The 22,756-nt window shown below is 34.1% G+C and overlaps 1 protein-coding gene across 6 annotated transcripts in view; it reads right to left on the bottom strand.

Annotated features, from left to right (window-relative positions):
• The window catches only part of Tenm1 (teneurin transmembrane protein 1), a 786,931-nt gene that overhangs the window by 168,741 nt on the left and 595,434 nt on the right, over nt 1-22,756 (bottom strand). For all 6 annotated transcript variants that reach the window (XM_048335936.1, XM_048335935.1, XM_048335937.1 and 3 more), the window contains 3 exons: nt 4,610-4,795; nt 3,033-3,056; nt 1,049-1,195 (listed from right to left, as the gene is read on the bottom strand). In XM_048335936.1, the coding sequence (XP_048191893.1) occupies nt 1,049-1,195; nt 3,033-3,056; nt 4,610-4,795 (357 nt within the window). The remainder of the gene's footprint in view (nt 1-1,048; nt 1,196-3,032; nt 3,057-4,609; nt 4,796-22,756) is intronic.

The raw sequence follows: 22,756 nt of genomic DNA, 5'->3' as shown, positions 1-22,756 counted from the left end.
CTGTTTTGAGGTCTGATTGTAGAATGTAGAAGGTGCTTCACTAAAACAATAGCGGTTACTTTGTAACTTCAAAGCTGACTTTAAAGTGACTTTTATAGTATCATGGTCATGCAAACTTGATACTGAACAACAGAATTAAATAGTGTTCTTTAGAGCCTGAGAAAGACAGAAAGGAGAGGAAGGGGGGCAGAATGTATTTCAGTAAAGGCACCAAAACATAGATGGATAGAAAGAGTTATTGCTGGTTTTCTATAATGCAGGAATATAAATATTGATTATAATAGTGTTAGATAGATTATAAGATAACTAGAAATAATTAATATTTGAGAAGGTAGAAGTGCTTATTGTCTTAGTGTTATTATTGTGCATCATACACTGCTATTGAATTATACTGTAACCCATACATTGGTACAGATATTATGTCTCAATAAACATAACAATATATAAAACATCATGTGAATCATTTCACTTAAATATAGAAAAGCAATCATGTTATAATTCAGTGTCCTGTGAATGATAATGTTGCTAAAAGGTAGAGACACGAAAGGGAGCGCTACATGACTGAGAACAAAGAAAACATTTTGTAGTGTATATAGTATAAAGTACACTAACATCCGACAGCTTGAACAGGGGTATGCTAACCTAATTTATCATAGTTAATCCTGTGTTGGATAGTGTATTACTTATGAAAATGAATCCTGAATTGAAACTTTGGGTCTGCTACTTTCTCCCAGTGTGACCTTGGATAAGTCACTTACCCAGAGCCTTTGGTTTCCTATGTATAAATAGGGAAGATAATAGTACCTGTACTTCATAGAGTTATTGTGATAATTAAATAGCATATAACGTATGTAAAGAGTTTAGGATAACACCTAGCTACAGTAAATAGTCAATAATCAATATATATTAAACATTATCGAGACAAAAATAACATGGCTACATATAATTTAAACCTAAAATTCTTAATGTTCATGTGACAAAGTTGGTTACTACTGTGCTAGAGACTGGGCTATTCTTTTCTTATATTAACATTTTATAAGTGACTCACCTCCATCATTGTCCAAGTTGTCACCACAAAGCATTTCCATGACTATGTTGCATCCTGTCCCACTCCAACCCACCTGACACACACAATGCCAACCGTTTTGATCCAGGGTACACCTCCCATTTCCAAAGCAGAGCCCTGGGCAGCCATCTGAAAAGACAGCAGACAGTAACAATCACAGAAATATCAGAAAGGGATTGGCCAACACGGATGCATTTGCCTACAGGGAAGGATGTAATCAATTGGGTTCTATTCAGGTGAGGTATTGAATATATAGAAGAGGAGCTTGGTTACTCACAAAATCTTCCCAGGGAACTTGTTAGTTTTTACTTTGCAGTGCTTTTCCTTAGAGAGCCCATTAAACATTACTAATGCTAATCCCAATTCCCAACTTCCAGTTCAGATAGGATAAAAATTATGGTGGTGACAATAATTTTTTCCCCAAACCCAGCTCCTTATCTAAATCAGAATTGGATGTATACTGCTGTATGTAGTAATTGCCAATGAGTTTGGAAAACATAGCTGTTTCTATGAAAAAAATTTCTTTAAATACTTCTAACTTGTACTGATTATTTTCCTTATGATATATTGCTTCAGGACTTAGGTATGTTGGTATATAGTTTAGAACACACCATTATGGATTTGCTTTTCATCTATTCAGATTTTCGTGATTATTATTGATCTGAGACTTAAGGATGGAAAATATTACTTCTGTGGTATCTCCCACAGAAGCCAGTATAATAATATGCCTGTAACAATAATATTAAGTGCTCAGCAAATGCTTTTATGGAATTAAAGCTTTCCAGATTTAGACTTTCAGAATTCTGCAGAATAACTGAAAAAGTATTTTCAATAGGAAAGCATAATGGGACTTTTATCTTTCAATAAAAGCACCAGCACTCAAATTGGTCTCTCTTTAGACTTTTAGCTTCTTGTTCTCTAATAGCTCTAAAAATACCCGACTCTTTCTATAAGTAGGTGACAATTAGGGTCTTAAAAAGGGTTAACGGCACATCTATCAAGTAAACATAGGCAGATGAATGGAGATAGCAACCATAGCAAATATCTTCTGAGTATTTTTTTCTAGTAGATCTACAAGGCCAGGCCTAGATTTTATTGGGGGATAGTCCAATCAACATTTTTTTCATTTTCTGTCCTTGAAAAAAATTCAGAAGTATGAAACAGCAGAAAAATCAGCCTTAAAATCTGTAACCCAATGTTCCTTCCCAATGGTTTTCTAAGCAGTTATCAACAGGCTAGAGGAGGAAAAACCTTTAAAATGACAGATGGCTTACTAGAAAATATGAAAACTTTTATACGTAAAATTTCCTCAAGTCATGGCTTAGAAGGAACATACATAGACTATAAATAGGAATTTATCTAGTTCCATTCTATTGGGTAGTCAGTGGAAAAGGAAAAATTAGAGATAATTTGGAAGCTATTCAGCTTCTGAAGCTGAGATGATGAAAGGCACTAGAGAATCTAACAGAACCTCCCTTGTCTCTGTCAAAGGCAGATTCCTGGAGGGATGGAGGATGGTATACTTCTAAGGGGATAATTCTTCTGCCCTTGTAGAGATTTAAAATCTTTGTATATAGACTTAAGTATATGTTAGAATATTGAAGAAACATTTTAGCTGGCAAGTTGGAAAGGTCAAGCACACACACACACACACACACACACACACACACACACACTTCCATATAGAGACAAGAAATAATAGTTCTTAAAGTGGCTTACTAGTCCATTCTATACTATGGCAATTGTATCTATTGGACTTGGAAAAAGAAAAGATTATCTTGTATCCCAATTACTATACTATAAACCTGAAAATATTAAACTTAAGTAAAATTGCCTAAAATTAGAAAACAAAATCAAACACTACATGAAACAAGAAAACAAATAAAACTAAAATACCACTCATCTATACCCCTATATTCTGCTCTAAATATATCTTTTTGCTATAAAACTAAGAAAAATGTCTTACCTCGAACAGCATCTAAGTAGTGAGCTAAAAGGGAAGAAAAGTGGAATTGAATAAATTTCTAGGAGTACAAAACTATGAAACATATTCTAATGGTTTATCATCTGTTGCCTGGGAGAGTCACTTCTGAAACACCTCACCTCAGCTCGAAAGTTTGTACACAGTCCCTTGCAGTTTGTGAGTAATATTTTCTGTGGGAAAAATATTAATGGCCTTTCTGCCAGAAACTCCATTAGGCTTCCTAAAAAGTGTCATATTTCACTAAAAGTATAAAATTGCATTTTTACATTTCAGTAATAACTTCTGTGAAAGAGCACTGGCTTGTACTTCTTATTGGTAATATCTTTCAAAGGGAGTTCTGGAGTAACCACCTTTGGTAATCATCACAATATTTAAGTCTTCTTATGCAAGGGCAATAAACATACTGTAGTGCAGGAATGTAATTGTTTAAGCTGCATATCAATCTCCTCACCATATTTTTAATGAATCTTAAATATTTTTCCACAGTCACAGAACAAGACTAACTTTACCTTCAGTAGAGTATCAATGCAATATATTAGAATTATATATTATATATGTTATAAGTTATAATTATATGTTATAAGTAGAATGCATTGCTTTGGTAGGTTCCAATCATTATAACAACATGAAAAGTAAAGCTACAGTACAGTCTAATGGGAAAAAAGTTCCACAATGAGCTGTGAATACAGATGCTCATTCAGGCCTTTGCTATCCATATGCTTTCTGTCTAGTCACAGCCTACTACTGGCACATTACAACTCATTTTCCTTATGCAAACAGTGTATTTGTCCATTTGTACATGTAAAAAAAAATCTTGGCTGTAGGTATGCGTCAAGGGTTTTGATTTACTTTTTGGAAAAAATATTTTTTAGTAGAAACCTCAATTATTATTAGTGTCTTTTATAGCGAGAAGAGCAAAATGGGAGATTAATTATTATATAGGCTTTCCCCTGTTTACAGACCAGTCTCCCAGGCAGTGCTTTGAAAATGTGTGAAATTGATGACAAACAGTGAGATAGGATGGATGCTTCTGAACAAATGTTCTATACTACTGAATAAGGATAAACAATTCAACACAGATGTTCTATTGATGATAGGTCAGGAGTGCCTATATATTAAAGGCAGACTCTAATGATATCAAATGGTCCTGCTTAAAGTAGTCCCATTTAATGAAATTGCCTTTAAGTGCTTTCGACTGAAACAACCTACACTTTTCAAAAGGAAAAATGGACAGGGAATATTACCTTTACAACAAAAGCACTTCTCTTATTAACTAATGACACTCTATTCCAATGTAACATATTTCATTTGTGTAACACAAAGCAGTTGAAAGCACAAAACACAAGGAACACTAAAGTAATAAGAAATAAGTAGGATATTATCAACAAAAGCAAACTCTCAGTTCACACAACTTTCAAAGTTAGGTAATTCTCCTACTTCTCCTACTCTTCTTCAATATCAAATATGACTAATTGTAACTGCAAACTGAATACTAGGATGCTCTTTAATGCTTCTTTAATTAGTGCAATATACATTGTGTAAAGAATTCTAGTACTTACCAATTGTGCAGTGGTCACCTTCCCATCCAGGGCTACACTCACATTTTCCATCTTTGCACTGACCATGCTCAGCACAGTGAGAATGACAGGAGCGCTCTTCACATGTTGGTCCTACCCAGCCTTCTTCACATTGACAAATTCCCCTTGAACAAACACCATGGCTACCACACTCCATTGTACAGAGCTCTGTGGAGAATTCAAAGAAGTTCTATTAACATAGTAACATATTATTATAAACAGCAGCCATTCCTTCCAAAAGACATAACAATGTATAAACATGTGTCTACAGGCACATTTTAAACAAAATGGTTGTGAACATTTAATGGAAACAATATATATCTAGCATCAGAGTAAAAAACGGAATTTGGTGTAAAAAAAAAAATAAGAAGGTCACATAGCTACAATCAAAACAGACACCCTGAAAACACTAAAGGAAGGAGTAGGAAAAACACTTGGGCTCCTTGGCGCAGGACGGAACTTCCTTAACAAAGACCCAGAAAGGCTACAAATCAAAGAAAGGTTGGACAAATGGGACTGCATCAAACTGCAGAGCTTCTGCATGGCAAAGGACATAGCTCGCAAGATAAACAGAAAGCCCACAGACTGGGAGAAGATCTTTACCGGCCATTCAGCGGACAAAAGCCTCATATCTAAAATATATGCAGAACTAAAAAAATTACCTTCCTCCAAAACAAAACCGCAAAAAACCAATAACCCCCTCATCAAGTGGGCTAAAGACTTACAAAGAGACTTCTCTAATGAGGAAATGAGAATGGCCAAGAGACATATGAAAAAGTGCTCTATATTACTGGCCATAAAAGAAATGCAAATCAAAACAACATTGAGATTCCATCTCACCCCGGTAAGAATGTCATATATCAAGAAAACTAACAATAACAATTGTTGGAGGGCATGTGGCCAAAAGGGAACCCTACTTCATTGTTGGTGGGAATGTAAACTGGTTCAGCCACTCTGGCAAGCAGTATGGAGATTCCCCAGAAGGCTAAATATAGAACTCCCCTATGACCCAGCAGCCCCACTTTTGGGTATCTATCCAAAAGAACACAAACAAAAACACAGTAAAGCCACCAGCACAACAATGTTCATCGCAGCGCAATTTATCATAGCGAGAATCTGGAACCAACCCAGATGCCCCTCAGTAGACGAATGGATCAGGAAAATGTGGTACGTATACACAATGGAATATTATGCCTCTATCAGAAAGAATGACATTGCCCCATTTGTAAGGAAATGGAAGGACTTGGAAAAAATTATACTAAGTGAAGTGAGCCAGACCCAAAGAAACATGGACGCTATGGTCTCCCTTATTGGGAATAATTAGTACAGGTTTAGGCAAGTCACAGCAGAGGATCACAAGAGCCCAATAGCTATACCCTATGAACACATAAGATGATGCTAAGGGAAATGAACTCCATGTTATGGAAACGATTGTTATATCACAGTTGTAACTACTTTCATCGTCCAATGTGTATCTGTAGCTTCTATTATTGATGATGCTCTTGTATCACCTTCCTGTGGTTGTACCTACACTATCTCTGTAATCTTATCTGAGTATATTGGAAACCATATATACTGGTATTAGAACCAGGAAATTGAAAGGGAATACCAAAATTGAGAGACACAGGGTAAAAAAAGACAACTACAAAAGCGATACTTGCAAAACTGTTTGGTCTAAGTGAACTGAACAACTCATGGGGGGAAAGGGAAAGGGGGAGGAGGGGGGTATGAGGGACGAGGTAACAAACAGTACAAGTAATGTATCCAATGCCTAACGTATGTAACTGTAACCTCTCTGTACACGAGTTTGATAATAAAAATTTGAAAAAAAAATAAATTCTGCAGTAAATTGCTTTAGAGATTTCTGTAGAATGATAGTGGTAATCAATGACTAAAAATGAAGGGACCGTGCAACAAACTGAAAGGATGACATTGATCAAGACTTATTACATCCATAAACTACTTTATTAAAAGGCAACTCCTTGTACAACCATTTAAGGATAATAATATAAATAAATACCCCCAATGTCACTGAAACTGATTTTGGTAACCTGGATATTGTATATGTGTATTGGAACTAGGGAAGGGAAGGGGGTTATCAAAATTTAGAGAAAAAGAATAAAAAGACAAACCAATGAAAAAGCAATATTTACAAAACTATATTCTGTAAACCAACTGTACAGCTGATGGGGGTGAGGGAAATGGGGAGGGTGGAAGGCAGGTGGGGGGGATGAGTGAGGATGTAACGAGTTGGAAAAGAAATGTACACATTGCCTTACGTATGAAACTGTAACCCCTCTGTAAATCATTTTGACAATAAAGAAATGAATAAATTAAAATAAATAATAAAATAAACAAGAGAAAATAAAAAAAAATAGTAGCCTGGTACTGGTGGCTTACTTCTGTAATCCTAGCTACTCAGGAGGCTTAGATCTGAGGATTATTGTTTGGTTTGAAGGAAGCCTGGGAAGGAAAGTCCTAGAGACTCATCTCCAATAAATTACCAAAACCAATGTGTGTGGACCTGTGGCCCAAGTGGTAGAATGCTAGCCTTGTGCAAAAGAAGGTCAGGGACACCGCCTAGCCTGTGAGTCACAGATAATTTTGAAGAAATTTGAAATACTACAAAAATCATTGAAGGGAAAATGAAGTACTATCACCCTAACTTCATCTAGGAATACAACTTGAATAATTGAAAAGAGTAGTTTTCTCCTCTCTTTCTCTCTCTCCCCCAGCGCCCCCCCTCTTCTTATTTGCCAGTATGAAGAGCTGACTTGAGCCTTGCTCGCTTGCTCAACTTGCTTGCTCACAGCTGGTTCTCTGTCATTTGAACCATGTCTGTAGTCTAGCATTTTGTTGGTTAATTGGAGGAGTCTCTCAGACTTTTCTGTCCATGCTGGTTTCAAACCAGAATCTTCTAGATCTCTTCCTCCAGAGTAGCCAGGATTACAGGTATGAGCCACTAGCACCTGGCTGGAAAGAATAGCCAAGAAAATTTATAATATTCAAAACGTAAATATGCTCCCAGTGACAGTAATTAAGTGGTTTCTCTGATCACACAATCAATATTTGAATTTATTTTAAGCATATAAATGATTCCTATTTGATTACGGTACACAGCCTTCTTATCCTGAAATGCTATTAAGTATTTAGCCAATGGGGTTGTGTACTGGCTCTGCTCAAGTTCTCTCCTTTGTATCCTTGACTTCTTGATGAGAAACGTTGAATATTAATAAAATCATAACAGTATAAAAATAAAATAAAAGCTTAGCAAGCCTCTTTTGTGATCTAATTTCCTTGCTAGAGGAGAAATGAGATGAAATCCGTTGGGATTTAATGGTCATATATCCTTGAAGGAAAAAGAAAGAGTTCTGGAAACTAACTTTATACATAGTCTCAAAGTCTGCAATGGGTTTTCTATTAATATAGAAGCATTCAGGTGTAATGGTATTAATAAATTTCATAGGTAGTAGCATGTTTTCTTTTTTCAATAAGTGACAATGCTTCTTAAAGGCAAAACTGTGATTATGGATTTTATTACAATCTGGATCAATTTGTCTGCTAATTTCTAAGTATTCTTTTAAGGTTGATGTATAATAAAAAGAGGAGTAGATTTTAAATAAAGTAAACTACATGGTTGATACCTTCTGCTTAATTGCCATGTACAACTTAACCTTATGGTGCCTCTGACTTGTGTTAAGTATACAACAGAAAGAATAATGCTTAAATCTAAAACGTCTGTCAAACGGATTTGTGATATACTTAGAGGTAGAACAGGAATTCATCAAGGTTGGATATAAGAGATAAAGGACAGGAAAAAATAAAAGTTTGTCTTAAATAAATTAATAGACAATACTACAGTTAGTGGAATGGGAAAAGGCAGAGGTGGTAATAAGGGCCGAGGGCCACAAACGTTAATAGTTAAGCTATGTCTAGAGAGCACAAGGAATGTCAACTAAGCATTGGGATAGTGATTCTGAAAGGCCAGTGCTAGAGATATAAAGCTGATGATATTTAATTATTTTGAAGTATGAAACTGATTGATATAGCCAGAGCCTGAGAAGTAAGTTCTGAAATATTCCACTGATTTATACACTATACTACTGTAAGTACATACAATTAATTTTTGTCAACTAAAAAGAAAAGATAAAATTTTTCAGAGAGAAAAAACAGATAGCATTAAAGGAAAGCGAATCCATGTGTGTATATGGGGGAGGGGGTATCCTTGAATGGAAATTGGGACTCTTTTTTTTTTTTTGGTAGGGATGGGACTTGAACCAGTGTCTTACACTTGCTGGGAAAGTGCCCTAGCATCTTAGCCAAGTCTCCATCCCAGCCAGCTTCTTCCTCTCTCTTAGTTTCTTGGCTTCCATGAGGTGAATATGCCTCTGTCAAGCATTCCCATCATGGATTAACACACCTGAAACCAGAAGCCAAAACAAATCTTTCCTCTTTCAAAGATGATTTTGTTTGTAAATATACAAAACTGTAAGGCTCCAAATTGCTAATCTGGAACAAACCTTTCCGAAGAATATTAAAAAAAGGAACCTTTCATGCTATACTTTGTGAGGTCAGTCTAGCCACAAAAAAATCAAGGGAAAAAAGTTAGCTTATCTGACTTGTGAGTATGGATACAAAATCCTAAAACAAAACATTAATATAACAAATTTAGTATTACATGGGAATAAACAATTTCATGGCCAACTTGTGTTTATTACAGGATAATAAACCTTTTTTAACATTTGAAAATTGATATAATTAATTATATGCAGAGTATGCAAGAAAAAAATTATATGAGCCTATCAGTACTATAGAAGTATTTGATAGGATACTAAATATCCATTCATGATAAAAAACCTTAAAAAGCTAAAATAAAAGGAACTTTAAATGAAGGAGATTAGCAATAGAAACCTACAGCAAGCATAATCTTTTTTTTTCTTTTGCCATTCCTGGGGCTTGAACTCAGGGCCTGAGCACTGTCCCTGGCTTCTTTTTGCTCAAGGCTAGCATCTACCACATGAGCCATAGCACCACTTCCGGTGGTGCTGTGGAATCGAACCCAGGGCTTCATGTATACAAGGCAAGCACTTTACCACTAGGCCACATTCCCAGCCCAGTAAGCATAGTCTTTAAATGTGAGATGCTGGGGTAAAGATGCCTAGAAGTATATGTGAGCCACTTAATTCTAAAGGTCCCAACCAGTGAAGAAATCCAACAAAAAGGAAAAGTTGTAAAAATATAAAAGAAAGTTGCCACTATTAAAAGAGCACTATATGTCAGTCCTCCAAATAAGTTATATAAGCAAATTATTGGGAATAATGTACTAATTTTAGATAACAAGTGAATATATTAATATATTAGCAAAATGGGAGAAATTAAAACTACCATTTACAACTACACCATAATACCATGTACCTACTAATAAGTCTAACAAAGTATGGATAAGACCTATGATAAAAAGTTTAAAATGATGTAAGAGAAATCAGAGAAGACCTGGATAAAAGGAAAACTATATCTGATAATAGACTGGTAACAATCACATTTCAAAGATGCCAGTTTTACAAAATTGTGCTTTGCACATTCACTGCCCAGCAGTTTTAAGTGTATATGTGTAAACATGGATCAGCTAAAACAGAAATATAATAAGATGAGACATGTTCATAGAAAACTTATTGAAACATATTAAATTAGTAGGTATTGATATGGTGACAGACAAAGAAAGATATTCACATGTAGGAGCACTTGATTTTGGGTGACTATTTCATCCTAAAAAGCAAGAAAAGAGTTTTGTGTTAAATGATTCTGGGAATATGAGTATCCATATTCTTAGGATAGAAAAGTACTTTTAAGATTATTACAAAATTAATCATAAAGATAAAAGGCAAATTGATTTATATCAACATTAAGAAATATTTATCAAAAGACAAAGAAAAGATATGTGATAAGTGACAAGATGTATTCACAGCCCATACAACAAAGAAAATTTATATTTGAAATAAATCAAGAATTTCAAATTAATAACAAAGATGGGGCTGGGAATGTGGCCTAGTGGTAGAGTGCTTGCCTAGCACACATGAAGCCCTGGGTTAGATTCAACAGCACCACATATACAGAAAAAGCTGGAAGTATCATTGTGGCTCAAGTGGCAGAGTGCTAGTCTTGAACAAAAAGAAGCCAGGGACAGTGCTCAGGCCCTGAGTTCAAGCCACAGGACTGGCAAAAAAAATAACAAAGATTCTTGAACTATTACACAAGTGGGTAAGAAATTTACTCAGATACTACCAGAATGAGGATATTTGAATGGCCACACACAAATGGGAATCTGTTTACCATGATCTCATACCAGGCAGATACAAATTAAAATAATATTATAATGCTATTGTACACTCAAGAGAGTGTTGGTAACAGTAATGACTAAAAATGATAGTAACACTTGTTGGTGAGAATGTGAGGAACAGAAATATCTTATATATCACAAATAATCTCGTAAGTTCGAACAACCACTTTGGAAAATGATTTGAAATTATCTGCTAAGGTTGTATATATACACTGAGTGACTCAGCAATTATATTTACCTAGTATTTGCTGAATAGTAAGAAAGCAGATGTTTATTAAAAGACACACATAAAATGACTATCATAGAATTATATGTAGCAATATGTAGTAGATAATAAATAAAATATATGGCAATAAAATACATAATTGTAGTAGTCATATGAAAAATATCATAATGAAAATGAATGAGCTATAGCAATATGCCACAAAATGAGTTAATCTAAAAAATAATGTAGAGTAAAAGAAATCAGACATAAAATCATATATCCTATAAAATTCCATTCAAAATTCTCAAACAGCAGGCAAGTTTTAAAGACTGGGGTAGTTATCTAGGAAAGGAGAGAAGAAAATTGTGAAAGGGTACCAGAAGGACTTCTGCTGCTAGTATATTTTCATTTGGGGGTGGTTAACAGGTGTTTCACACTTTTGTAATTCATTGTTCTGAATGTTTATATGTTCTATACTTCCCTATATATGTTATATTTTAATAAAATGTCTTTATTAAAATGTAGAGAAAACTACTAAAAAGAGAGCAACACAATATATAGCTTTCTAACTGGAAGAAGGGGAAAAAGAAGAATTATAGCTCATTCAAAGAGAAGGCAGAAAGAAGAGAAAGTAGGTGAGAGGCACAAAAGAAGATGATAGGTTAGAAATCCAAACACATTAGTAATCCCAGTAAATAAAAACCAATTGAACTTGCAGTTCAAAGAAGACAATCTGAAACTGAATGAAAAAGGAAATCTAGTAAGCTCTTTCTGTTACACAGATATGCTGAAAACATATGAACAAAGAGAAGTTACTAATAAAAGGAAGAAACATATCACAAGCATAACAACCAGGTAAAACTTGAGATCACTATAATATTGTCAGACAAAGTAGACTTCAAGGACACAGCATTTCTATAGATAACAACAGTCATCATATCGTGATAAAAGGAATAATTCACAGGAAGGTATAACAATCCCAAACCTATGAAAACATAGAAAATATAGAATGCCTTACAGACTTATCATACAGCCAATAGATAAAAAATTCACTATAATTAATAAGATTATTAGTGAGGATGTAGAACATTTTAATTGTATAAGTAACAACTTTAATATAATGGACATACAGAGGATCCAAATATGTGAGCATATCCTATATATTCTTTTAGAACTCACAGGAAATACCCACAAAAACTGCAAAAAGATTAGCCCAGTAGCTGGACACTGGTGGCACACACCTTAATCCTAGCTACCCAAGAGGCCCAGACCTTATCCAGTGGTTTGAAGCAAGCCTAGGCAGAAAGGTCCATGAGACTGTTAAAAATGAATAATTCATAGGTTATATTTAAAAATTATTTTGAAAATTAAGAATGAAATAATAAAGAAATACTTTTTACAAAACTTGTGAGATGCATCTTTATAGCCTTAAATTCATTTACTAGGAAAGAACGATGATTAAAATGTAGTTAGCAAAGTATCCAATTTATGGAGTTATGAGAACTTCATATAACTAGATAATGGGAATCATGAAATTAAGTGTAAAAATGAAGGCAGAAGTAAAAAGTTTGACAAAAAATACACTCACTACCTTACATTTATAATTGTAACCCCTCTGTATATCACCTTGACAATAAAATTAAATTTGAAAAAGTAAGTGTAGAAGTTATTAAGATCAGAAACAACAGAAATGATTAAAAAAATCAAAATTTAGGTCTTTAATGTAAATAAGGAAACAAAGAAACTTCCAGCAAGGTAGAGAAAGAAAATGGAAGAAAGAAAATGATTGTGGTACATATTTAGGATCTAAATTAAAAAATAAATGAGAAATATACTAATATTTATGCCAGGAAGTCTGATATCTTACACAAAGTAGGTATTTTTTAAAATGGATTTCAGAGGCAACACAAAACCTAATTATGTATCAAAGATATTGAAGGTAGCCCAGATGGTTTTATAGGTATATCTTGCCAAATTTTTGGAGGACAGATTATTTCTATTTTAAATTACACCTGAGAATTATTTTATAACACTCCTATAATCTGTTGCAAAAATGCAGTAATAAAAAATGGAGATTTATTTTCAAATAGGCCAATCTCATAGCTACTATTGCAAAATCTTCAATAAAATAACTGAAAATCATGGGGCTGGGAATGTGGCTTAGTGGTAGAGTGCTTGCCTAGCATGCATGTACCCCTGGGTTTGATGCCTCAGTATCATGTAAACAACAACAACAACAAAGTAATGATAAAATTATTATAAAAAATGACTGAAAATCATGGGGAGAGAGGAGGCGGGGAAAATGAGGGAGGAGGTAACAAGTTAGATAAGAAAAGTACTCACTGCCTTATGTATAAAAGTGTAACCCCTCTGTACATCACTTTAACAATAAGGAAATGAGAAAAAATAACTGAAAATCAAAGAAAAATGTCCACACACACAGACACACACACATGCACACACAGAACAGAAATCACAATCAGGGGAGATAAATGCCAAGAAAGTTCCTTGAGAAAAATCTATTAATGCAATAAGTCATTGAATTTATCCATTTTACTTTAATCCATTTTATAATGATTGATGAAAAATATGATCTTATTATATACAGAAAGAGCACTCCACAAAATTTAGTTGACATTTATAAGATCTTGTAGCAAATAGGACTACAAGGAAACTTACTGACCATAAGAAATGTAATTTCCAAAAATACTATAAGCATTATAATTGTAACAATAATAAAAGTTATTACCCTTAAACTAAGCAAAAATACTACAATTAATTTCTGCTTCTAATTCAGTATTATCCTGAAGATATTAGCCAACACCATAAAGTAACCACATGTATAAAATGTGTGATATCAAGAAAGGGAAACAATGTACAGGTAAACTATGAAAATCCGAGGAAAGATAACAAGGTTGCTAGGTGCAAGAGCAAATTAAAAAAATAATTAACATCAACATTATTAACATTTCTTTACATCAGACACAGCCAATTAGAACATAGGAATCGATCTATCTATCTATCTATCTATCTATCTATCTATCTATCTATCTATCTATTGCCAGTATTGTGATTTGAACTCAAGGCCTCAAGTTTGCTTAGCTTTTTTGTTCCGCTGGCACTCTACCACTGGCTATTGCTGATTATTTTGGAGATGGAGTCTTGTAGACTTTTCTGCCTTGGCTGAATTCAAATTTCAGTCCTATAGATTTTAGGCTCCTGACTAGCCAGGAAAATGGGTATGAGATATCAGTGCCCTGCTTATTATTATTTTATATTAGCACCAATTTATTGGGCATGAGGGTTACATTTTGACATGTGCATGTGTTTGTATACAGTGTTCCTTGATCAGACTCAGCCCCTCCCTTGTGCCTCCACTATTCCTCTTCTCCAAACAAGCTTCACTATGAAATTTTCACCCATGGGCCTAAAGTATGTTGATGGTATTTGCCTTCCATCACCTTCTCTATTCACTTTCCACTCCCAGTAGCACCCACACATTGGACAGGGCCTGTTTTCAGTGTGTGGCAATTATTCAAAGGATGATATTTTTACACATGCACATCTTGTACTTTAAACAGATTAAACCCATTCACACTCACTCTCAATCTCCCTACCTGATTTTACTTAGCAGGTTTCAAGGCAGAGTTTTGCCATCTTTATTCACAGATGCAAAGAATTTCAAATAATTGCTCACCCTGTGACATTCTTTTTTCATCTCTGTTCCCATCCTCTCAAATAGTCCACAATTTCAAACATGCTTTCTCTAGCTATGTACATATGTGAACCTGTATATGTGAACCTGTATATATATTGATCTTTTAGATCTAGCAACCACATATAAAAGAAAACATCCTTCACTCTTAGTGTATAGTTCCCTACAGTGATGATCTCCAGTACCATCTTTTTCCATGCAAATGACATAATATCATATTTCTTTATGTTTGGATAACATTCCATTTTTATATATGCCATGTTTTCTGGTGATTCATTTATCATTTGTAAGGCATTTGGACTGATCCCACAACTTGGATAATAGGAAATGTGATGCAATAAACATGGGTGGGCAAGTGCCTCTGTTGTATCTTTTTTAAAAAATTTTTATTATCAAACTGAATTAGAGAGGTTACAGTTTCATACATTAGGCATTGGATATGTTTCTTGTACTGTTTGTTACCTCCTCCCTCATTCCCCCTCCCTCTCCCCCTTTCCCTCTCCCCCCATGAGTTGTCTCTCGATTTTGATATTCCCTTTCCCTTCCCTAGTTCTAATACCAGTATATACAGTATCCAGGGTACTCAGATGAGATACAGTGATAGTGTATAGTGATAGTGATAGTGACAGGAAGGGGATACAAGAGGATCAACAAAAGAAGCTATGGTTTCACATGGCATGTTGGAAGTAATTACAACAGTGATATAACACTTGTTTCCATAACATGGAGTTTATTTCACTTGTATTGTATCTTTTTTAATTTAGAGTTTATTGTAAAGGTAATGTGTAGAGGGGCTACAGTTACATTAAGTCAGGTAATGTGTACATTTCTTTTTTTTGTACATTTCTTTTTGAAGTGTCACCTCTCCCTCATTTTCTCCCAGATTTTCCCCTTCCAACTCATTTAAAACTGACCTCTATTGCATCTTGCTTTATACTACTTAAGTTATATACTTAAAAATATTTATTTATTGTCAAAGTGATGTACAGAGAGGTTACAGTTTCATATATAAGGTAGTGTGTGTATTTTTTATCCAACTTGTTACCACCTCCCTCAAGAGTAGTATTGCTGAAGCATATGGCATTCTTTAATTTTTTGAGGAACTTCTGTACTGATTTCCACAGCAGTTGCACTAGTCTACATTCTGACAACAGAAAGAAACATTGCCAGCACTTGTTGAAGAACATATGATTTTAAAAAGATTTCATTTGCAATGTTATCAAGTCTAGAAAAAGTTTTTATATAAAAATTTAAAAAACTTATTGAAGAACACATACAAAAAGTCATTCCATTGAGATATAATGTACTGTGTTCATAACTCACAAACTTCAAGATCATTAGGAAGTTAACTTTCCCTGGTAATTCTATACATTCAATGTAATTCTAGTCAATATCCCATTTTTCAGAGCTTAAAAATTAGATCCTAAAATCCAGACGGAACAGAAAAGACCAAGAATATTCAAGAACATTTGGAGATGCTGCATATTAATTGGTGAGTTTTTCCTATCCTGTATGTCCACCAGTAGGAAAATTTTAATGTATTCATATAGTGCAAAAACATACAAGTTACTTGAATAATGTAGAAGTATGCCTCTAGGTGGATAAACCCAAGAAAGTCATTCATATGGAGTTTAAATACATGCAAAATAATAGGATATTTTACCATTACATACATACTTGGAAAAGCTTAAAATTATATAAAATGATTAAATTTGGTATAATGATTTCTTAGAAGAAAGTTGGTAGATATGATCCCATGATAACTACCCTGATTATGATATGTTCTATAGATGTACTGAATTTCTATTCTCTGTTCCTTAATGTGTACAATAGGAGACATTGTTAATAAAAGCTTTGTTGAGGGCTGGGAATATGGCCTAGTGGCAAGAGTGCTTGCCTCGTATACATGAGGCCCTGGGTTCAATTCCCCAGCACCACATATACAGAAAATGGCCAGAAGTGGCGCTGTGGCTCAAGTGGCAGAGTGCTAGCCTTGAGCAAAAAGAAGCCAGGGACAGTGCTCAGGCCTTGAGTCCAAGCCCCAGGACTGGCCAAAAAAAAAAAAAAAAAAAAAAAAACCAACACAAAAAGATTTGTTGAAAATGATGCATAGGAGCTTTTATATTTGTTAAATTTTATTTTATATACTTGAAATGTGTAATAATAACCTATCAAAAACCCAGAAAAAATCAGCAAGAAACAACAATCTTTTATAGACTGTTTGACTGAATAAATACAGATATGACTTATCCTAACTCTAACGTTCCTCAATACAAAGCCCCTCACACACAGATATCAAAACCACAAGCCTGATTTCCAGTTTAAGCACCACAAGGATACAGTTGGGAAGCAATATCCTCAAAAGTAAGGGAATCATCTAAGAAATACATTACTGCAAATGGAGCAGCCTATCTTCAATATTAAACACTTCTCATTTTGAATCACATTAACATTTCTGCGATTCTAGATGTTTTTCAATCTCAATCTTCTTATGATCATCACTGGGGTTTCTATGGGAGAAATACTAAGAGAAAACAGATGCTTGTAATTATATAATTTATAAGAATGATAAAAGTGATATTTGTTCTAATATATTTGTCTCATGAATAGTTCTTTTCCATGATTAATATTTTCTATGTGATTAAAAATAGGTTCACTTTACCAACTAAAACTATGACAAATGAATGTTAAAATACAAACATTATTCTGTGAAAATGTATTGGGAAAGAATGTGAATAAATATAGGCAACCACTTTAAAGTTCTACTGAGATTTTTTTTTTCTGCTACTGGGGCTTGAACTCTGGGCTTGGGCACTATCCCAGAGCTTTTATGCTCAAGGCTAGCACTCCACCGCTTGAGCCACAGAGTCACTTCTAGCATTTTAGTATTTAATTGGAGATATGTGTCTCATGGCCTTTCCTGCTTAGGCTAGCTATGAACCTCGATTTTCATATCTCAGTTTTCTGAGTAGCTAGTATTACAGGCTTGAGCCACCATCACTCGATGAGAGATTTCATTTTTAATAAGTTTATGCATGTCAGCAGTGAAAAACAATTGCATGAATTGGACTAGCATACAACTGTAACATTTGTTTGTTGTATTCTGACAAAGAATAACTTGATAAACATTAAATCCTTCAGAACCATTTCTCTGAGGTTTACTGTTCAGACAGAATTTTTCAGTAAAGCAAATTTTATTATGCTTGGCAGTTCATCTGTGCTCAATATAGGAAAATGATAATGCAGGCAACCCAAAATATTGAGTCTGGCTATCAGGTTTTTAGAATATACACATATAAAAAATTCAGTCCTAGACTACCGCATTCGAAAGAAGGAAATAAAGCTGTGATACAAAAACTCATGAAAATTAAGAAATTATTACTTAGTCTAGCATTGGAAACAGTTAAAAATCTAAGAACATAAAGCCAGGAAAAACAAAAACATCAAGAAGTAGAGCTGAATAAACCTGAGTAGAGATGCTTTGTGTCAAACTTTACTACCATTATTATTGGAGGAAAAAGTGAGTTTTTTTATTGTGTTATTAATGTGGAAAAAAGAATAAAGTGATATTAGTATTGGTAAATGTGGACAGTGTTAATTTAAGTTGCTACAGATTGGAAAAATTTGACAGCATATTTACCTGATTACTCAGTATAATCAAACAATAAGTCAGTGAAGAATAATATATATTTATATTATTAAGTAGAAGTTTGCATAGTCCCCATATTTGAGTGACTTTCATTTTACTACTTTCAATTAATTTCATTTCCAAGGAGCAGGTAGACATACTATTAGACAGTGGAGACTGTTACAAGTCATTGTTAATTTCACAGAATACATATGCACACATCGGTGTACATATATGCCTACATACACATGTATGTTTTGGTAGTTATCTCTGAAAAATAATTTTTAATATAGCATATCTATGATATTGCATAGAGTTAAGTTCAATAGAACCTCAACCCAGTCTTTGTAGAGATTAGAAGGTACTTGCAATCACCTTGATATGAACAAGATTGGGTTTCACTGAAAACCTATATGCCCCATTTTCTTTGTGCAGAAGTTGGGATTGTAAACACGCCCCAATGGTTTATGTATTAAAGGTTTGATACTCAGAACTTGACATTAATGGTAAGTGGACATGCACCAGCTATACTCACAAGACAATATGTTGGAAATGAACTTTACAACTTGGGAAGGAGGGAGTCGGGGAATAGGGGAAGTGGGATAAAATGAGGGAGGGGGTAACAGTTTGAAAAGAAATGTACTCATTACATTACTTATGTAATTGTAACCCCTCTGTACATCACTTTTACAATAAAAATAACTAGCTGATATAGAAAAGCAGTGGGCCCTAGTGGGAGGTTTTAAGGTCATTTTGCAACTGATATCCAAAGAGGTTTTTTTTCTCTTTGTACTCTTTCAAACTCTCTAGCTAAGAGGTGAGCAGTTTGTCTCTGTCACATGCTTTTGCTATGATGTGCCACCTTGCCATTTGCCTAAAGCAATGGAACCAACCAGTTGTGGACTGAAACCTCCAAAACTACATGGAAAAACAACCTTTTTTCTTTATAAGCTAGTTATTTTAGCTGTTTGCACAAATAGCAACATACAAGCAGCAATAAAAATAACAATAACATATTCTAGCCTCATACACAATGTTGAGCCACAAATTCTTGACAAGTAAGAGTAATAATCCCAAGAAATGCAATTTTTGAAGATTTAGAGTTACATTGACTTTTAGCTTAACATTTTATGGATTTTGTTATCACCCATGACCTTACATTTCTTTAAATTAGATTTTCCTTAACTATAAAATGGATAACTGTTCTTCAATAGGTATGAAACCCTGAAAAGTCACAAAAGGACTACAAATGGCTTATAAACATTTAATTAAATAAAGTAGTCAGCTGACTTTTACTATACAGAATCTCTTTTGCAATGAGTCTTGTTTCCTTGTTTGCTAAATAAAATGTTCTCTTTCTAATCCTAGATGACGCATTTACATAGATGAAATTATAGACTGAGATGATGTCCCAATACTTTGATCATAAACCTAACAAAACCCCTAATCCAAGAGCATTTTCGATTGAAGGGAAGATTACAAATATAGATAATTTCTCAAAATGTTTATCACTTGACACAGTAGGCTCAAGATTACTAGGATAAAATCATCATCCTTAAGGAGCAAATAGTAATTTTTGAAAACATTAACGTTTCACCAATAGTAGGACATATGATGTGAACAAATTTGTTTAGCAATGAAAAGTCTTTGTTTGGTCAATCCACAGCTTTACATTTGTACTTAAAAGTCATTATTGTTACTCATTTGCAGCTTGTGACCATCAAAACAACAAGCATCACTGCTCATAGTAATAAAAACTTATGTCCTGGACCTCAATAAAATAGTAGTCTAAATTATAAAACTCTATACAAACATCACTACATATTGGCTTAGGGGGCATATTTAAAAGTATTTCTTGGTAAAGTAGAAAACTACTCTTTAGTGTTTAGCAATTTTTTGCTATGATTTTTCTATAATATTAAAATTACAGTAAGTAGTGAGACCAAGGAAAAAGGGCAAACCAATGCAACAGCAATACTCACAGGACAATACATTGGAAATTAACTACAACTTGAGGGGGGATTGGGGGAGGGAAACTGGAAGAAAAATGAGAGAGGTGGTAACAAGTTTGACAAGAAATGTACTTACTACCTTACATATGTAACTGTAACCCCTCTGTACATCACCTTGACGATGAATCAAATAAAAACTACTACAACAACAACAAAAAATTGCACTAAGTAGAATATTAGGACTTTTGCCTAACTGATATTTGATGTGTCTCTCCTTCCAAAATTTTGACATTATGTCTTTTCTGCAAAATGAGCTTTTGTTTATCTCCTTGATACACACCTGAATTTCCTGCATCATGGTTTTCTAAGGGAAAAACCCTCTCCATTCAACACAAAAGTGTTCATTCCCAGAAGCTCTACAGATTGAGAGATCTGCACACATCTCCATGCCCCCAAACTCATCTCATGCATTTTTCAGTGGAAAAGCAAAGCTGTTTGTTGGAAGGACACTTCACGTAGAATGAAAAATTTGCTTTAAATGTGAAAGAGCTCACAGAATTGTTTTCCCCTCCCACCATTCAACACTCTTGTTAACTGCTCTCCATGCTTTATAAAATGAAATGTACATAGAATCTATGAGAGACAGGACTAGTGATCATAAGACAACCTCTGCAATGGTGGTAGGCAGTTGCAGGTGTGGTAAGTTCTGACATCCTTAATGCAAAAGGTATGTTCAAGGAATTACAAAGGCACAAAAATAAGCTTTCTGTCAAAGACCTTGAACATGAGCTACATACTTATTTACCAAATAGTCATCATTGCCCAGAAGACCATACATCTACAGTTTATTTTACTACTATAAATAAATACGACAACAAGAAAAGAAATATAAAGAACCCAGTTAACAAAATATTCCTCAGTGCGGTGAAGAAAAGCTATGTGTATGTGTGTGTGTGTGTGTGTGTGTGTGTGTGAGAGAGAGAGAGAGAGAGAGAGAGAGAGAGAGTGTGTGTCTTTATGTAGCATTTGAATGTACTGTTTAATGTCATTTAGTATACTTACAATTTTATTCTAAGGCAATCACTAAAATGTTTAAAGGCCATGTGGCTATTCATACCATATAGACTTTGCTTTAATTTTTTTTTCCGAGTCAGACTATCTCTATGTAGTACCGGCTAGCGGGCTTGCTCAGGCTCACAGTTCTGCCTCAACTTCCGAGTTACAGGAATGCAATACTATTCCTACTGTAAACATTAAGATATATTTTATGTATTTTCTTAAAGAATGTCATAACTATTTTTTCTAAGGATTAATAGTGGAATAAAGAATTCAATTTACTTTCTGTTCCATTCTATGCCATCAACAACTTGTTAATGAGGTTATATCATACAGTAAGAAAGCTTTACTTACATATGATATTAATCTAGCTACATTTAAATGCTTGCCTTACAATTTCATAATTAGCAAGCTACACTTTTCTGCTTGGCATGTAGACTAGTGCATTAAATTCAACATGTTTATTACTTAGATTTTAATTTCTATTCATAAACTAGTTCCTTCTCTTGACTTCACTATTTTTTGTTAATGTTAAAATAATATGACGTTTCCAAGGCTAAGAATCTTGGTATTCTTTCCAGTTCATTTTGCCTTTGCTTTTATTGTCAACATTTCTATTCCCCTGGTATCTCTTCTATACTGTCTCTGAAGACCTGGTATAGCACGATAGTTATGACCTTGAGCAAGTCACTAAAGCTTTCTGGGCTTTGGTTTCCTTCCTATTTATGAAACGATCATGTTACAGGCTGTACATACATATACACATATATTTATATCTATATCTGTGTACACTTATATGTATATATCTGTGTATATATATACATGTATATATGGCATTTAATGCCATTTAATATATTTTGTATATATATGTATATGTATATATATGTATTAGGTACATGGTACATAATAAGCTCTTTGTTACTGTTAGCAATTATGATGGTATCCATTTTTAATATGCATATCTGGGTCTTCATTATCTTTTGTCTTGTGTCTCATATAAGTCTTTTTATTGGTTTTACAAATGCTCGGTTCTCTTTTTAAACATCCCCCTAAGAACTGTAAGCTAAAATAATGGAATTTTAGCAGTTGGGAAAAACTGAAATTCATGTAGTCAACTCCTTACTTTGCCAATCAAACCCTATTTTGGTTGCCAGTATTTCCACCAAAGTTCGACTATTGTTTGTTTTGTAAAGCCAATTATTCCAATTCTATTTTATGTAATCACATTACAATTTA

This window comes from Perognathus longimembris, chromosome 28 (genome assembly GCF_023159225.1).
Source record: "Perognathus longimembris pacificus isolate PPM17 chromosome 28, ASM2315922v1, whole genome shotgun sequence".
NCBI classification, from domain to species: domain Eukaryota; kingdom Metazoa; phylum Chordata; class Mammalia; order Rodentia; family Heteromyidae; genus Perognathus; species Perognathus longimembris.
The sequence above is the reverse complement of the archived record's forward strand: the minus strand, read 5'-3'. Positions and strand labels throughout refer to the sequence as shown.